This window comes from Gossypium hirsutum, chromosome A11 (genome assembly GCF_007990345.1).
Source record: "Gossypium hirsutum isolate 1008001.06 chromosome A11, Gossypium_hirsutum_v2.1, whole genome shotgun sequence".
Taxonomy (NCBI): domain Eukaryota; kingdom Viridiplantae; phylum Streptophyta; class Magnoliopsida; order Malvales; family Malvaceae; genus Gossypium; species Gossypium hirsutum.
This window is the reverse complement of record NC_053434.1, coordinates 19,804,894-19,821,646: the sequence shown is the minus strand read 5'-3', so window position 1 is coordinate 19,821,646 and position 16,753 is coordinate 19,804,894. Positions and strand designations below refer to the sequence as shown.

The 16,753-nt window shown below is 33.9% G+C and overlaps 3 protein-coding genes across 8 annotated transcripts; 1 reads left to right on the top strand and 2 right to left on the bottom strand.

Moving 5' to 3' along the window:
* The first annotated feature begins 469 nt into the window (after positions 1–469).
* LOC107941716 (uncharacterized) lies at positions 470–3,102 on the top strand. 5 transcript variants are annotated; one of them, XM_016875303.2, is made up of 6 exons: positions 470–936; positions 1,034–1,155; positions 1,360–1,451; positions 2,064–2,150; positions 2,242–2,353; positions 2,520–3,102. In XM_016875303.2, exons 1-5 carry the CDS (start codon positions 596–598, stop codon positions 2,347–2,349), a joined length of 750 nt encoding a protein of 249 aa, XP_016730792.2. In that variant the 5' UTR covers positions 470–595; the 3' UTR covers positions 2,350–2,353; positions 2,520–3,102. The 5 variants fall into 5 exon arrangements, with proteins under 5 accessions (XP_016730792.2, XP_040937245.1, XP_016730790.2 ...); XM_041081311.1 differs by having other exon boundaries at positions 2,487–3,102; XM_016875301.2 differs by having other exon boundaries at positions 476–936; positions 2,061–2,150.
* Positions 2,863–6,724, bottom strand: LOC107941715 (serine/threonine protein phosphatase 2A 59 kDa regulatory subunit B' gamma isoform). Of its 2 annotated transcripts, XM_016875299.2 has the most exons (3): positions 6,235–6,720; positions 5,075–6,150; positions 2,863–3,682 (listed from the first exon to the last, which is right to left on the bottom strand). In XM_016875299.2, exons 1-3 carry the CDS (start codon positions 6,314–6,316, stop codon positions 3,278–3,280), a joined length of 1,563 nt encoding a protein of 520 aa, XP_016730788.1. In that variant the 5' UTR covers positions 6,317–6,720; the 3' UTR covers positions 2,863–3,277. The 2 variants fall into 2 exon arrangements, with proteins under 2 accessions (XP_016730788.1, XP_016730787.1); XM_016875298.2 differs by having other exon boundaries at positions 5,075–6,724.
* Positions 6,725–9,067: 2,343 nt separating this feature from the next.
* LOC107941714 (pyrophosphate--fructose 6-phosphate 1-phosphotransferase subunit beta) lies at positions 9,068–14,266 on the bottom strand. Its single transcript, XM_016875297.2, has 16 exons — positions 13,867–14,266; positions 13,490–13,645; positions 13,287–13,408; positions 13,026–13,079; positions 12,696–12,802; positions 12,475–12,580; positions 12,263–12,326; positions 11,951–12,039; positions 11,580–11,711; positions 11,253–11,423; positions 11,044–11,159; positions 10,807–10,918; positions 10,601–10,685; positions 10,392–10,436; positions 10,127–10,195; positions 9,068–9,336 (listed from the first exon to the last, which is right to left on the bottom strand). The coding sequence occupies exons 1-16, from the start codon at positions 14,060–14,062 to the stop codon at positions 9,254–9,256; spliced, it is 1,707 nt and encodes a 568-aa protein (XP_016730786.2). The 5' UTR covers positions 14,063–14,266; the 3' UTR covers positions 9,068–9,253.
* Positions 14,267–16,753: the final 2,487 nt, after the last annotated feature.

Genomic DNA, 16,753 nt, shown 5'->3' with positions numbered 1-16,753 from the left:
ATAATTGTATAATTTTAAATACTTAGTTAAGAAATTAGATTAAATGCTAATTAATTTTAAAAAATAATTTAAATTAAATTTTAAATATGAGTTTTATATTAAATTGATATAACAAAAACCGTGGAACCAGTTCTTGTTGATATTCTCGTGATTAGGTAGAGAAGTGTATGAATTGGGTTGGAGTAGACTTGAATTCAAAAAAAGTTTTAAACTCTAATTATAAATTATAATATTGAGATATTAAAAGTTTGAATTTTTTTTTTGTTGAATAAAATTTTGAAATTTTAAGTTTAAATGTTGTATGAATATATGTATATTTTTTAAATTATTTTAATTAATGTTTTTGGTAAATTGGTAAAGAAAAGGTAAGTTAAAAGTTAATTGAATTGATTATGGTTGATGTAATTATAGTTTTTAGAAAGTTTAATTATGTAAATTTATAAGATAGTGTTCAAATATTCTTTAAATTCAAACAGGCTGACGCTACAAAATATGTCGATACTTGGTGATCAATCCAAAACCTCTGACCCCCAAAATAAGATCCAAAACCCAAATAATTTTCCTACATTTCTCTAAATTCTGCTATCGAAACAGCATGAGTTTTCTCGCGGGAAGACTAGCAGGAAAAGAAGGCGCCTTCTTTTTCCAGGAATCCAAACAAGCCGTCAACCGTTTGGTAGAGAAAACCCCCAAAAACCTCTCATCAAACCCACCGTCGCTTGAGCAACAAACTCAAGCTGACGTCCTTCCTGAGGTCCTCAAGCATTCTTTGCCTTCTAAGATCTTCAGGCAACCCTCCGATGCTTCGTCTCTATCCAGGTCCTCCAAGTGGGCCCTCCATACTCATCCAACCAATGCCTCCAGTTCTTCCCCTGATGCCTTGAACCCTCTCAGGGCTTATGTTTCTCTACCCCAGGTTACTTTTGGCCCCAAAAGGTCAGCTTTGCCCCATTCTTCTCCATCGAATTTTGGGTTTTCTTTTTCCTTTCTTGTTTTTTGGGTTTTCTATTGTATGTCGGTGGAGAATTTGCAGGTGGGAGTTGCCAACATCGGAACATTCAACCATGGCATCAACGGCTAATGAATTGCGGAAGGACAAATATACGCCTCTCAATCCGGAGAAGTTGAAAGCTGCTGCTGAAGGACTTAAGCGAAGTTTGTTCATTTCAATTTCTCTTTTAATGCTTTTTGTTTAGTTGCATTTCATATCTAATATATATGAACTCTGGCAATTTAGTCTTGATTAGTTCTAATATCATCTAATTTGAATTAGGGAACATTTTAATTATGAATTTTAATTGCCCTTTTGTATCAACAGAACTTCGGTAAGGCTTATAATACTTGGTTTTTGTGTTATAGTTGGAATGGCTTTTATAGTTGCAACTACAATGGTATTCGGTGGGGCCGCCTTGATGTTTGGGATTGCAGCCTCCAAGTTGGAGTTGCACAGTGTGAGCATTACTTATTACACCCTTATTGATAACTTTCTTAGTTCTATGTTTTTTTGGCATAAAAGCGCAATGAAATACATCGTCAATTTCTGTTTATATGGCTCAAAACTATTGGATATCTATGGTTGTAGAGTGTTTTATCACCATTTTTCCAGTTTCTTTTTTATTGCCGTTCTTGTCATATTTATACAGATTTGTCATTCTCCACCTGATGGTTTTTTAGGAACTTGGTCTTATCAATGTTAACAAATTCTGCGATAGGGTTGGATTACTCTTTAGTCGTTATTGAAATCTGCATGCTAATTGACACGTCTTCAGCACTAATGCAATTTCCCTCATCAGTGTGATGCCATTATGTGTTAGTCTGATGACATGCGTGTCAAAGTAACATTTCAGCATAAATAAGTTGCTTCCAAACCAAATCAGGGGCTAATTTAACACAATGATGGAACTGTAATTCAATGTTATTTCATGCTTTTGAGTATCCATATTCTCCGTGACATGTTCCATTTGAGTATGCTAGTCTTTCCCATGTGTATTTAGTTAGGAAATGCACTGATACAGAGAAATGTTTTTTTTCTTTTTATTTTTGTTATCTTCTGCTTTTGGCAGAGTGATGATGTCAGAACAAAACGAAAAGACCTGGTTCAGCCTAAATTTGACATGATTAGGGAACAGCTTGTTCCTCTAAGAACTTGGGTATGTTGATAAAAATTCAACACTATTTTGCTCCTGTATTTTACAAGTCCCAACTATGATTGCACTAAACTCGGACTTTATAATTTTTCAGGCCGAAAACACATCAAAGAAATGGCACCTGGAAAGGGAGGAAGCTATTAAAGATAATCCCATCATAAAGGAGCTTTCTAAAACTTTAGGAGCAAAAACCAACAATTGACTTTGTAAGTGAACGAAAATTTGGCATCTACAGGTTCATCGAATAAAATAAAAAGCCCGGAAACATTTTCCTGCAACTTTTCCTCTATTAATGTGCAAATCGCATCCTAAATGATTTTTTTGTTTCATTTGCTGAAGCTCATGAAATATCGGTGTCTAATATATGGTCAGATTGCTACATGAAAGAATGATGGTTATTTGGTGGCTTTTCATTACAAACATGCAAAAACACGAGCTTTACCTTGGGGGGCATTGAAACCCATTTCTAGCGGAACTTGGAGTGAATACATCATATGGTTTAATCATATGATGTTTTAAGATGAATTAGTAGAGCTGGAAAGCTGATAGTTCCAAGAGCACAAAGTTGAGACTCCATTAGTCCACATGCCTCCATCCCTGTCAAACGCACTATTCAAAGCACGTAATCTAAACCTAGATCCATGCCGCTCCTTTTATCTTGGAGGGATAAGCATATACTCATGGACCTGGCAATAGTTAAAACGAAAAGCACCAGTGAATGAAAGTGCTTTTCCTTTCTACACTGGACAAGTGTATTTATATTTTTCTCGCTATTATACATGTCGTATAATACATTTGTGTCAAAATATATATATCCTTACAAAGAATAGTACAGTATAAATAGTATCTGATTGTAAATACAACGAACTGTCCATAAAAACTAAACCCTTATGATATGATACACATGTTCCTAGGCCACGGATAAGGAAGAAGGTATAGAAGATAGAGAAAAGAATGATTCAGAATTAAAGTTAAAGCAACGACCTTAATATCCACAGATGATTCAGTAAGTAGAGACTCGCTGTTAAAAATTGCAGGATTCCCATGGTGCACCATTCAGGTTACACCATGGATCATTTCACTATGGTGGATATGATCTGATTTCTTAACAGTTGCTTTCATTGTATCTCTCAACTGCCCACCATTGCCTTTGGGGTTGGGCTGGTGGCAGTAGCAGTGGCAATGGCAATGGAAGAGACAAATCTAGAAACCAGTACAGCCTCATTGCTTGCTGCGGTAGTAGATGAAGCTACATCTTCCAAATGCTTCCAGGTTAGTTCCCGCCTTTCCTGCATCTCTTTTTCCTTCAATTCATCTTCTTGGAATCTGGACAAACACTCGTCAAAAAGCACATGATCAACATCCGTGAATATCTTCCTGACATTTAGTGTAAAGCTCTGGACTGCCAGGTTCCAATGACCATTGGTATTTCTCTCCAGTGCAGGGAAGATTATAGGGAGTATTACTGAGCGGTTCTGGATGATAAGATTTCTTATGTGATCATTGTTCCACAAAAATAAAGCCCGTTCCGCTACCTGCCATAAACAAAAAGAACATTTTCCAAATCATACTCCTACAACATAGAAAAGTTGAGAGCACAAAGCTCTACTTGTCTCAAACTAGATACCAGGCAACTAATGACTAAAATCATGTAATTTCCACAGTGAATAACTATTCTCCTTTTGTTTTCCCTTTGAAGCCAACATAAAATGAACCACTTACAACAACAGGTGTGGCCATTACCGAAAAAGTGTAGGGTTAACCTGTCCTGTAGTGATCAAATTGAATCATCTCCTTTTCTAGGTATTGCAAGAATGAAACTAGGGTTATGAACTCAAATCCACCAGCATAGCAACATTACATTACTCTCAACTAAGAATGCCCTATTCTTGACAGTTCAAAAGTGCTTTTTGATTGCTGTGGAATGAGAGGCCACTTGAATGTATTTTTATTTCATTTAGGGCAATTAGAACAGGATCAACCTTTTGGAACGATGAACATGCAACTCACTACCAGGATTAAATTGCCATCTCCTTCCCAGCAAAACCATTACAATTCTCTTGACTATAAACATCATCAACTACTGGTAGAAAAGATATATTGAATTCTTTTCTCAAGGATAAACAGTAACGTTGAAGCTGAGCAGATACGCATTTTTCATGAACATGATACTCATAGTCCACACGACAATGCTGTCTTCAAGGATCAAATAAATCTCACTCCCAAGAAATTAAGCATGCTAGCCAAAGTAATATAGATAACTTATGCCTCAAATGTAAAACTATGATAATGTCCACACCATACAACAACACACTCCCCAACATGCTTCAATCCATAAATGCCATCAAAATAATATTTCCCCAAGAAGATGCTGCTGGGCGGGTGCAAGCATTGAGCAGAAATAAAGGGGAACAAAAGAGCAGTAGCTTTCAAACTATTCAAGGAAAATCATCAGTTAACTAGCCTAGTGAGGTATGAGTGGCTTCCCAGTCACTGCCAGATTCAATAAATCCTTCCCTTAACCGAGAAAATAAGATCAGCTTAGATCAATCTAAAAAATAATACATCCTTATCTCAGCAAAATATCCTATGTTCTACTATTTATGCCGAAAATTTCTTGTAGCTTGTTCTACAATTCTAACTCTTTTCCCCGACCAGATTCTTAAAATAGTACAGGGGCTTAGGGTTTAACAAACATATATATTAAAGATGGACATTGACCAGTAGGAATTGTTCAGGATGGAAAGGCGTGGAAAATCTCTAACAGCAACAATGGAGAATAAAAAAACAGTAAGAGGCTCCAATCGCTGTAAAAGAATGTGTAGTGATGAAGTATGTGATACAGGCATACAGTAGTCAACAAAAGAAGGCAAGAAGCTTACAGAAAAAGTCAATAGAGGGAGTAACAATGATAATCTAGACAGTACCTGAAAATGAGAGCTATTGAGGCAGCGGCCAATCTGACGGAAAAGAGGAACCTGGCAGCGTTGGAATTCTGCTGCCTGAGTAGCTTCTAGAACTTCTTCCAACTCTCCCACAAACATGACCTCCTTTGAACTATTAATGACAGGCCAATACTTTAGTAGGCCTCGGATGACAGTATCAGCCAGTTTGTAGTCTTTCTCAACAAACTGAGTAATGCAATAAGAAAGCTGCTGATGGTACGTGGATGCACACTTGGGCTTGTGAAGAGGAATCAGGGCTCGTACCAAGAAGAGCTTGTGCTCTTCCTTCAAAGGCAAGGCAAACCCATTTATTATACTTCCCAAGATTTCAAGCAACTCAGCTATACCATTGTGCTTCTCTGTCTCAAAAATAAACCTGTAGAAAATATTGTTGATGGCTTTCCTAATAAATGGTCGATGCACCATGAACTTCCCATAAATTCGATGTAGAATTGTCTTCAGATAATCCCTCTCTCTATGGTCATCCGAATCAAACAAATCCAACAATTTCAACACAAATGAATGATCCATGTATCTCTTAGCAAGCTTGGCATCGGTCTCTGGTGAGACCACAAATCTAAGTAAAAGTTCATACACAATCTGAAGATGAGGCCAAGCAGGATCCATGGCCGGTTCCTCATCTTCCAAATCATACATTTCTAGAAGTTTGTTATCGTGATTCGGAGATGGAAATGTTCTAAAGAGATTAGCAGCAACCATTCTAGTCATCTCTTGCACCGCCAACTCATTGAACTTGGATGTAACTGAGGAAATATAATCAACAAGCTCCAACAGAGTCTGCTTCTTTATGTCCTTCTCCCGAAGGTTCTTAGTTGGATCACCAAAATCAAAAACCACACAACACATATTCAACTTCTTAAGGAAAAGACTCTGCTTTTCCGTGCTGGGAACATCCCGGAAACCAGGCAAAGCCTCATAAATCCCTGAAACTAACATAAGACCTGCTTGGCTTGCAAGAGGGTCAGTTTTCTTCCCTTGATTTGAGTTGGCCGAACTGGATGAATGAGAATTAACAGTCCCACCGTTCAAACGTGAACCTGAATTTGAGAATTTAAAAGCGGAACCAGGTTTAGAGCTGTTTAAAGAATTGGGTCCAAGAGAAGAGTTGAAAAAGGAATTACCATTGAGTGCATCACCGTTGGGTTCATGTTGGGATGATTTCGATGGTTTTCGCGGTAGCTTTCCGAATATCTGCTTCATCATATCTACAGAAAGAAAAACCCTAAATAGCCCTAGCCCTAATCCACAGTTACGAAAGATTCCAACTTGAAAGACCACATGGTATACAAATTTCTTTTACACATAATTTTGGATTCAAGCACTGAGAACTGAAGAATTGCATTTAAAGAAAACAAAAACAATATTCAGAATGGAATGCGTTTCTTTTCATAAATTAAAATGAAGGTGAAATCTTACTGAAAGGAAGGAATGGGTTAAAGCCCCTAAAAACAGTCCCTGATTAAATAAACCCAGTTCGAATAAAATAAGTAAATAATATCTAGTGATACCAAATAAATAAAATAAAATCCTTCGTCTCTGTGAAAGAAAAAGAGAAGAGGAAATGGAGGGTTTTGGTCCTTTTGGACAGTACTCATGGGCCACGCCAGTCAATTCACACAAATTTTAATTTTTTATTCAAATTTCAGACTCAAAAGCTTTTTTATTTTTTTTTTAAAAATGTGTTCGAGAAAAATCCTTTCATTTTGGTGTTTCCAGATCATCCATTGGTCCATAATATGATACTAGTATATATGTACAAAATATATTTATAAAGTTTTGTCCTACTGGGATGAATTGATACTGCTTCAAATTTCTGAATTAACTTCAAAATTAATCTCCAAAACAATGTACGCATAGGAAAACTTAATTTCCAACTTCAAAAAAAAAAAAAAAAAAACAGTAATTCCTACGGTCATGACAACTCACTCATATGATATAACTTGGTTCCTTTCACTATTTAATAATATAACTTATCAAAGAAAACCTTCAAATTTCTTAAAAGAAGCAAGAAAAGATGAATTCAAATGATTCAAAGGGCAAGGAAAAAGAGGAAGTTTGGTCTGACTTACATCACTTAGCGGAGATGACATTGGGAACACTAGAATGGGGGAAGAAGAAATGACGTAGCTCTAAGTCACCAGATGAAACTAGTAGGGCAAATAAGCCTGACAATACAGAGCAGCACAACAAGGGTAGTGGTAGTAGTAGTAGTAGTAGTAGTTCGGCCCTTCAACCTTGCTTGCCCGAAAGGGTGAAAGAGATGACCAAAGGCTTGGGAGAAGCGATGATCAATTGGTCATACAAAAATCATTGTAAAAAATCGATTTGACGGAGCACCATGGTCGTCTCTCCATACCCATGAATCAAGTCCGAGCGGAGTTTCTTACGGACGAAGAAAAGGAGGTGCTGAAAGAAGGCGGGAAGGAGGGTATAGAAGCATTGGTGATTGAGCCGATTCGGATGTGAGTAATATGGTTTTAAGGAGATGGGAGATGCGGAAGCAGAAGGGGAAGGGGAAAAATTCCCCCCTCTACGTCTTCATCCGTGGGTGGCAATCACTAGTACAAAAGTGTGGCTTGCAAGTTGATGTGATTCAAGTATGGTCGTTTCGGTTCAATTTCAAACTATGTTTTGCTTTAGTAATTCTTCTTTGAAGAGACAATTAAATTAAAGGCAGTTGTATTATTTTTATTTTCTTGCTAAATTTTTGTGGTTTTTTTTTTCCATATTTTTCATCTCTTAATATCTATGACTATCTCTTCTAATAAAATCACTTAAAAATAGAGGTCCATATTTTAGTGTGTTTTTCATTGATAATAATAGTTACATTTTTTTTTACTCGTGATAATATTAATTACAACTCATGTGAATTTCAAATTTATTATACTAAAAACATTAACCAATCAAAGAAAACACATTAGAATTTTCTTATCTATTTATAAAATATAATAAAATTTACGTTTTTTATATACTGAATATAGATGCATTTTATGATATTTTGAAATTATTTAAGAAATGTATCAAATTTTACAATGCACATAATAAAGTTGGTACAATCGACTTTCTTTATAACCACCTGCTATAACAATATTTTGTTATAATAATCAAATTTCTAAAAAAACTCATTTTTTATGTTTTATTTTCAACCTCTATAACAACATCCATAGTTATAATTACATCCTTTATTAAATTAATTCTTTATAACAACATATAATCTAAATTTTTTAATAAAATTATAGTTATAATTACATCCTTTATTAAATTAGTTCTTTATAATAGCATATGGTCTAAATTAGTTCTCTTCAATGAATGAAATTAAATATGTCAATTTAAAAAATTATTAAATTCCTTAATTAAATATTTTACTATGAATTTAGAACTTCATAAACTTATAAATTGATTATTTAAATGTAGTAATTAGTAATAAATTAATTAATTTAATTTGATAATTCATTGATTAATTGAACTTGTAAACTTTATAATTTAACATGTAAAAGAATATGTAAAATAAAAGATGCATAAAATCAATAATAATACACTTGACTTTTAGCTTTCTTTCTTTTTTTTTTATGAAATTTTCTATATAAAATTTATGATAAGCTTATAATGATTATCTATTTATAACAACATATTATTATAGATGTATAACAAGTAAAATCAAAACAAACAGATCAAACTATGTTGATTGTATTTCTAGAAATCAAATTTTATGAAAGTCAAACTCCTAAGGCAACCACGTTCAACCATCTATTGTTTTTTTAGCTTTCATTTCGATGGCTCTATGAAGAGCTACCCATTTATCTTTGTAAATGCTTCTATGCTGCCCATTTGTTTAGTTTAGAACCTAAACTTGGATAGCATAGAATGAAAAACTGTTATTGGGATATAGAATCATAATATTGAGTGCTTTCAAAGGTTTCAAGAAAGATCATTTTGTGAACTTATATGTGAACTTAAAAACTAGCAATTAATTTATTAGTGTCACAACTTAATTATATATTCATGAATAACAAAATTTTAGTGCAGTTAACCTTGACTAATTTTTCATATTTACCAAAAAGGAAAAAGAAAAAAATACTTAATCTAATTACAACTTTATTATTTTGTTAGGGGAAGAAATAACATAATTGGACATTAAGATTAAAAATGAAATTGTGCCCCCAGCTCCAGCATTAGAGTGTAGTTGATGTCATTTGCATAAGGACCAACGAATTGAATGGGTCCTGCATCAACATATAAAATTAACATCAAATAATGTTAGTGTTCACCTGCTAACAAACAAAATTTAAGTGAAATGTTTCTTTTCTTTAAAAACAAAATGAATAGGTCAGAATTTATATTTATTAATTGCAAAAGTCCTTGAAGAATTTCAATTTTTTTCACTAACTTTTAATATTTTTTCCATTCAAATAAACATTACTCTTATAATTTTTTTTAGATGAATTACAAGAGAAAGGTAAAACTCTAATTACAATGTATTTAGTACGATTCGAACTCAAACCACACTTGAGGCGGTGAACGCTCTAATCATCAAGCCTTACACGAGGTTCCAAATAAACTTTTATTTATTATAGGTGAATTGTTAACTAGGTATAAAATGAAGGCTAAAGACTAGTTTAAGTGTAATTAAATGTTAATATTAAGAGAAAAAAAAAAGGGACTACAAGGTTTGAATCCATGTCACTTGATTGTTAATCGAGAGCTAGTGAGTGTAATTAAATGTTAGATGCTTATTTTGGCGAAATAAAAATCTATAAATTTATATGAGATACAAGCGACAAGTTTTATAATTATTTTGGCTTAATAGACTCGACTTTGAACCTCTGTTGTTGGTCCATTGATTAGTGTTCATTCTGTGATTTATATGATAAATTCGAATAGCAAGAATTATCTATTTGTGATGGGATACGTGCATGTGTTGACAATAATTTACATTCACGGGTAATATAAAATGTAAAAAAAAAAAAAAAAAAAAAACAGACACTGATATTTTTATACATTGCTAGAAATTACCTGAGCTTAAATACCGATTCTTAAGCGCCCAATCATCTCGCAAGGATGCAAATTTCAACATTGGTGCACCTGAAGTTTCAATATTCAAATAAAATCAACCTTAAATTATATTTATGTTAAAACCTATCTAATACAAGCTTATAATGATCATAACTAAAACATTATTATGCCCAAAAAATTTAAGTTGTCAAATCCATTGTTACCCTGCAGCAAAGGAAATTTAACACTGATAAACTGAAATGATATGCATATTTCATTTGTTTACCTTCAAGGTCCACCAATGCCTTCTTAATCACAGGCTTGAACTTCCCTGGCAGTGAGAAAAAAGAAAGTCTCATTGATGCTTTTGCATGATGAGAAATATAAGTACATGTATATTAGCTAAGTTTGCACTTATTACAAGCAAAATCAAGTGCCCTTTGGAATATCAGTTGTCCTTTTTAGTTATATGAACAAATTATTACGGTGATATACCATGTCGGCGCTCAACATCCATTAATGATGTTAATGCTGTTCCTCCGACAGTCCATTCATCTACTGGTGCAGTCAAATTACCCACCTGAACAGAAGATGCTAATGTCTTTAATGTCACTAGAAAACAGGATGTTGGATCTCATCCTTCTCCAAGAAAATATTATGTATGGTATGTAAAGAAATAAAAAGGCAAGAATCACACGAACCGATGAAATCAGTCCAGTTTTCCCAGAATGCAGGAGGATTCCAGTAGCATAACCCAATGCATTACAGTAGTTTGCATCGAAGTTCGTTGGAAATCCGCATCTACCCTCGTAGCTACGAAGTGAAAGTCAAATATCATGTTTACAATACACCATGAACGGAAAGACTCGTCATTTATGGAGAAGTTCATCAAGTGCTTGATCATGATTTTCTAGATAGAAAAGTATGTCATCAGTTACCCGAAAAAATGGGGTTTTCCTTGAAATTGTCCCTCATATGCACCTTTTTGCTTCCTTTGATCCAATTCAGCTTCCACCATTTGAATGAGCATTTTTTCTGTTTCTATCTTGGCAACCTAAACATATGGCATCCTTAACTGTCGCCCGTTAATCGGACTCTTATACATGCTGCAGAAAAATATTAAAAGAACAACAAAAAATAAAACTACCTGCACATTCCCATGGGGATCTCTTTCAAGTAGCAGCTGCTCCTGAATTGATTGAGGCAAAAACTCAAAAAGGTCATGGGAGTGGCTTCTAAGTTTCCTTTTCCACATCCCAGCTTCATCAACAACATCATGGGCTAAAATTTCATTGAGCTCTGCAATAAGTTGTTTTACCTGCAAGTAAACTCATCTCACCATTTCAAGTCCATGGTTCAAGATATTTCGGATTGACTCAAAGGTGACGATCATTCACCTCACTGCTAGTGGAAACGGTGGGGAAAATAGCAACAATGAAACGTTAGGAACAACTACTGGTTTCAAAGTTTTTACCTCCGGAATGAAATCAATAAGGCCTTCTGGTAAAATTATTACACCATAATTAAATCCTAGTTCCATGCGTTTGCAGATTATATCTGCAATATAATTTGTAACATTCTTCATTGTCAACTTCTTGGCAGCAACCTGCATCAATGGTTAAAATGTTTGTCAAAACTATGAATAGGGAGCAAGCATTCTAGAAAGAAATGATTGGAATTGAGAGACGTGTCATGAAAATCTATGGAAACCACCTATAGTAAAATTATACTAGCAGTTTCTATAATGTTAATACTAGTATGATGCAGAAAAGTGTTCTATGTAACTGCATAGAGACTATTCTTAGTTTTGAATCTGAAACAATGGAGAACATCAGATTAAGATACCTCTTCTCCTATAATAGCAATGTTCGGGTGAGTCTGCAAAGCACACTCCAATGTAATGTGAGAAGCTGCACGTCCCATTAGCCTTATGACTGACAAAACAGATAATTAGGATCCTTGCAACCAATCATTGACAATGTTAGGAACTCATAATGAAAACATGACCATAATCGGTCTAGAGAGACACCTGAAAACCTGATAAAAATGGAAAGATAGCAGATGAAACGCTTGCATAAAAATGAAAATGAAGATTTTTTTTTTTATCACTGATCATTTCTCATCCAATTCGATATGTTTCTTATCAAAAGCACTTACAGTGGTAGTATTTTCCAGTTGAACGGGCATCTACCATGACGTTTCCAATCATTTCAGAATATATCTGCATATTTCAAGTAAGTGTCGATCATACAAATGAAAATAAGACCAGCATTATCCGCATAGAGATCAGGATATTTCCCTATGATGACTGGCTTTAGCTACGACTTAGGTGGGTTCCCTAAGATTCCACCAAGTAAAATATCAAATACCTTGCATGCAGTGTCGAATCCAAAGCTTATAGGCACATCTTTGCATTTCAAATCACCATCAATGGTCTTTGGGCATCCAATAACTTGTGTCTTCATATTTTTACTCCTGCATCATTTTAATGAAATGAACCATACAGCATCAAACAGGAACAAGATGCCATTATATAATTGAGCAAATGGCTGTGGAATTGGCCTATTATTTTGCACAGATATTGTTGTACCTAAAGTACTCAGCAAGAAGGCAAGCATTTGTATTCGAGTCATCCCCTCCAATGATAACAAGCCCATCCAAATCAAGCTTCTTCACTGTTTCTTCTGCTTGCTTAAGCTGGAAGGAATTGGCAATGCTAACCAGTTACATAAGATCGAAAACTTGAGGGGATAGCCTAACTGAATTTCGCTATACTAGACTTAATAACAAAATCTACACAATTATCTGCTAGCATTAATTCGTATAAATTACGGTTTAAAGAATTTTACTTTGCAGCAGATCCTTTAATGTACAAAACTCGATTAAATGCAGAACCAACCAAAGTGATGTGGAAACTAACCTGTTCTGGAGTTTCAATCTTGTCTCTACTACTGCAAATCATATGGAACCCACCCTATAAATTTATCCAACTCGAGTCAAATACAGGCTATCATAAGAGCAGAGGCAATAAACATATACCATATAAAACAAGCACATATTCATGTGTTAATGTGCTGAATGAAAGCTTGATGGACCTTACCAGTACATTCTGACCATCTGAAGTGCATATATATATACATATATTAATGAAAAATATGTTATACAACCCAGAAGTTCTCACCTGGTTTCTGTAAGGATAGATTAAGTCTGCAGTGAGTTTAACATATTTGCAGCTCATGATGCCTGCAGGACCGCCCTTAAAGCCATAAAGAGTGCTTCCTCTTGCCCGTTCTTGCAAGTAATCTTAAGGCAAAAAATTCACAACGATCAGAGACTGAAATCATTAAAATTGACCTGGTAGTAACATTAGAGCAAGGCAGTTACCAAAAATCCCGGTTATGACATTGTGTCCACCAGGAGCTTGTCCTCCAGAAAAAACGACTCCAACCTTGAAACTCTGACCCTTCACTTCTGGCTGTCCAGGAACCAACGAAACCGATGGTTGCCCATAAAGATTCGGAAATAAGTTGGCTATCTCATCTGCAAATCCATCCATGCATGCAACTACTTCGTTAAGAAAATGGAAACCCAGAGTATAACATATAAGCCACATTTATATTAAAAACAGTCCTCTTAAGGGAACTAAAAACTGATCATAATTTGTGGAAAAGACAATGTAATAAAGCATATAATCGAGCTATCAGGGAAAAAAAAAGCCTAAAGAGAACATATATGTATATGAAGCTGATTAGTTGACGTACCTGGGTTTCCGGCAGCCGTAGTAGGGGGTCCATCGACGACTTGGAAGGGGTTTTTAAGGATAGAAGGAAGGGGAGGGGTGTGGTTCAATCGGTTAGTTTGGAAGTCACCGTAGTCGGAGGGGAGGAGGAAGCGGCTGGGGCCTTCCTCGTTTCCGGAGACAGGCAAGCCATTGGTGGCGGCGATAGCGGGTGACATGGATTAACGTCTAACTGAAAAGTCCTGGAATAATGTATAAAGCTAGAAAAGGGTAAAGAGGAATGGAGTTGTGGATATGATGCTTATATGTACGTATATGAGAGGGACGGAGCGTTCGTGGAAGAAAAGGGCAAAATGAACATTTGCTACGTCCTTCAACTTAGGAATAGCTGACATTGTTAGTTGGGATTTGAGTAAGACCATATAATCAAACTGTAAAAGGAATTTAAAAAAAAAAAAAGAAAAATCTTGTCAAAGACTCAGTTCTCTGCTCTATCTGAAGAACTCCAATTTGAATGGAATCCGTTTTAAAAACTACATCGCGATGGAAATTTTTTTAGTGATCGACGGTTAAATAATCAACGGATTTAACCAATTTAAAAAATTCGTGTCACCTTCTAAAAATGATATAATAGTATAACACTCCAATATTAATGCATTGTGTTAATTTAATATTTAATTTTTAAAAAATTAATTTTTAATATTTACAAGTAATTTGATAATTTTTGCATTTTTTTCGTGACACTTTCATTTAAAAAGTTAAAAAATTATATCAGCTAAATTTGACAAAAAAATTCAAAAATCCAAAATCATAATTTTCACTTTTTCTTATTCTTTTCTCTTGATACTTTGATGACTCAATCTTTATCGATTTACTATTTATCGATTTCATAAGATTCATATTTGAATTGTTCGACATTGTTCAACTAAGCTGTTTTTGTTACTGGCATTGTTATCGTTACCATATCTGATGAACGAAGAGAGCCTCACCACTCATTCAATTAACCTACTAAATTTCTAAAATTAAAATAAAATTAAGACAATGTAAATATTGAGCCTTAAAATTCTCATTATACCAATTTTAAAAGTTGACACATCATATTATCGTTAGATTAACGTCTAATAACTAACTAAAAAATCAAATTGTTTAGTGGCCATTTTATAACTTTTTATAGTTGGATGACAAAAAAAAACTTATTAATAATTGGATAACTAGTAATGTAATTTACCAAAAAAAAATTAGGCACATTAATTGGTTGGAAAAAAATTATATAATAAATATATTTTATAGAAAATGATATAAAAATAAGTAAGAATCCAGTTGAAATGGTAAAGTACAAATCTTCAAAATACAGTGTTTTAAACTTAAATCTTATTATTTTTATATTTTTGTGTAAAAATATAACACTCTCAAAATAATATAATTTATTTTATAAAATAAGAATCTAGTTGAAATGGTAAAGTACAAATCATCAAAATACAGTGCTTTAAATTTAAATCTTATTATTTTTATATTTTTATTTAAAAAATATAATACTCTCCAAATAATATAATTTATTTACAGTATTAAATTAATATTCAACTAACTCATAACATTAATTCAATCAACAATTTTATATATTGCTATATTATATATAATATAGGTTCAAATGTCTGAATGGAAGTTGACATTTATTATTATGAATATGTTGGGAACTTTGTTGGCTGGAGTGATAAATGAAGCAAAATACTATTTAAATGAATATTCATACTTTAATTATTAAAATATTTATTATTAGATATTTATAAATTGTATTTTTTTAATTTGGTCTAGATGTTATGGTCAGATTGAAAAGGTTATATTAGTCATTGAAATGATTAATTTATGATACTTATGGAGACCTTAAATCGACTCATTTTAGAGAAAACTGCGGTTGCTCTTTAAGTTAGTTTAAAAACATTCATTTATTAGGTCATCTGTACTTAAGATTCATTTTATTGTTGACAGTGTTGTTTTAGAAAAACAGTTTATTTGTTGCTTTGCTTTGTAAAAACTCGATGTTAACTAATGCAACAGAAGAACTATTATTCATGTCATTTTGGAAACATAGTTGTCTTATCGATTTTTTTTTTCAAAAATGGTTTCTTTGCAATGCAGCATAAATTGGAGAACAATGTCAAATTTTATTTAAGTCAGATATCATGCATTTCTGATTATTATGTTTTAAGTAATTCATCAATACAAAAATCCTCAAATGAAAAGTTACCAAGCTACAAATTAGAAATAATTAAAAATTATAAACCAAAACCAATAGAGACTTATTAAGAATAATTTATCTAAAATAGTCTGATGGCGATGTTTGAGGTGTTGCTCCAAATGTCGGGTCCAAACCTATTATCAAGGGTTACCTGAGAAGTATAAAACTGGGGAAGTAAGCTTACGAAAGCTCAATGTGAGTCAAATAGTAGTTTTAGATAGGCATAATATTAAATACAGTGAAACGTAGAAACATCAACTCAGTGACCAGAATAAACAGAGCAATTCGTCAATTGGTGCCATCAATACAAGTTCATAGCAAAACATAGAAATTAACGGATCGGTGTATGAGCATGGTATGATGCAAATGTTGCAATGCAAAGGTTCCTACCCAACCATCCGCTACGCACCACGTGTTCTCTAGAACCCATCTACCGAACTCCAAACTATGTGAGCTGAAACTCGACGTCGATAAATCACCAGTACAATAATGCAAATAAATGCCAGTATATGCAAACAAGCTGCCAGTATTGTCGACAAGCCACCAATAACAATAATGCAGATAAACTACCAATGGTGTGGGCAAGTCACGAGTAATGCGATAAAAATCGCCCAATCTCCTCGGTACTCTCGGTGCAATGCACTAACAACAATATTGTGGACTTTAAATGTCG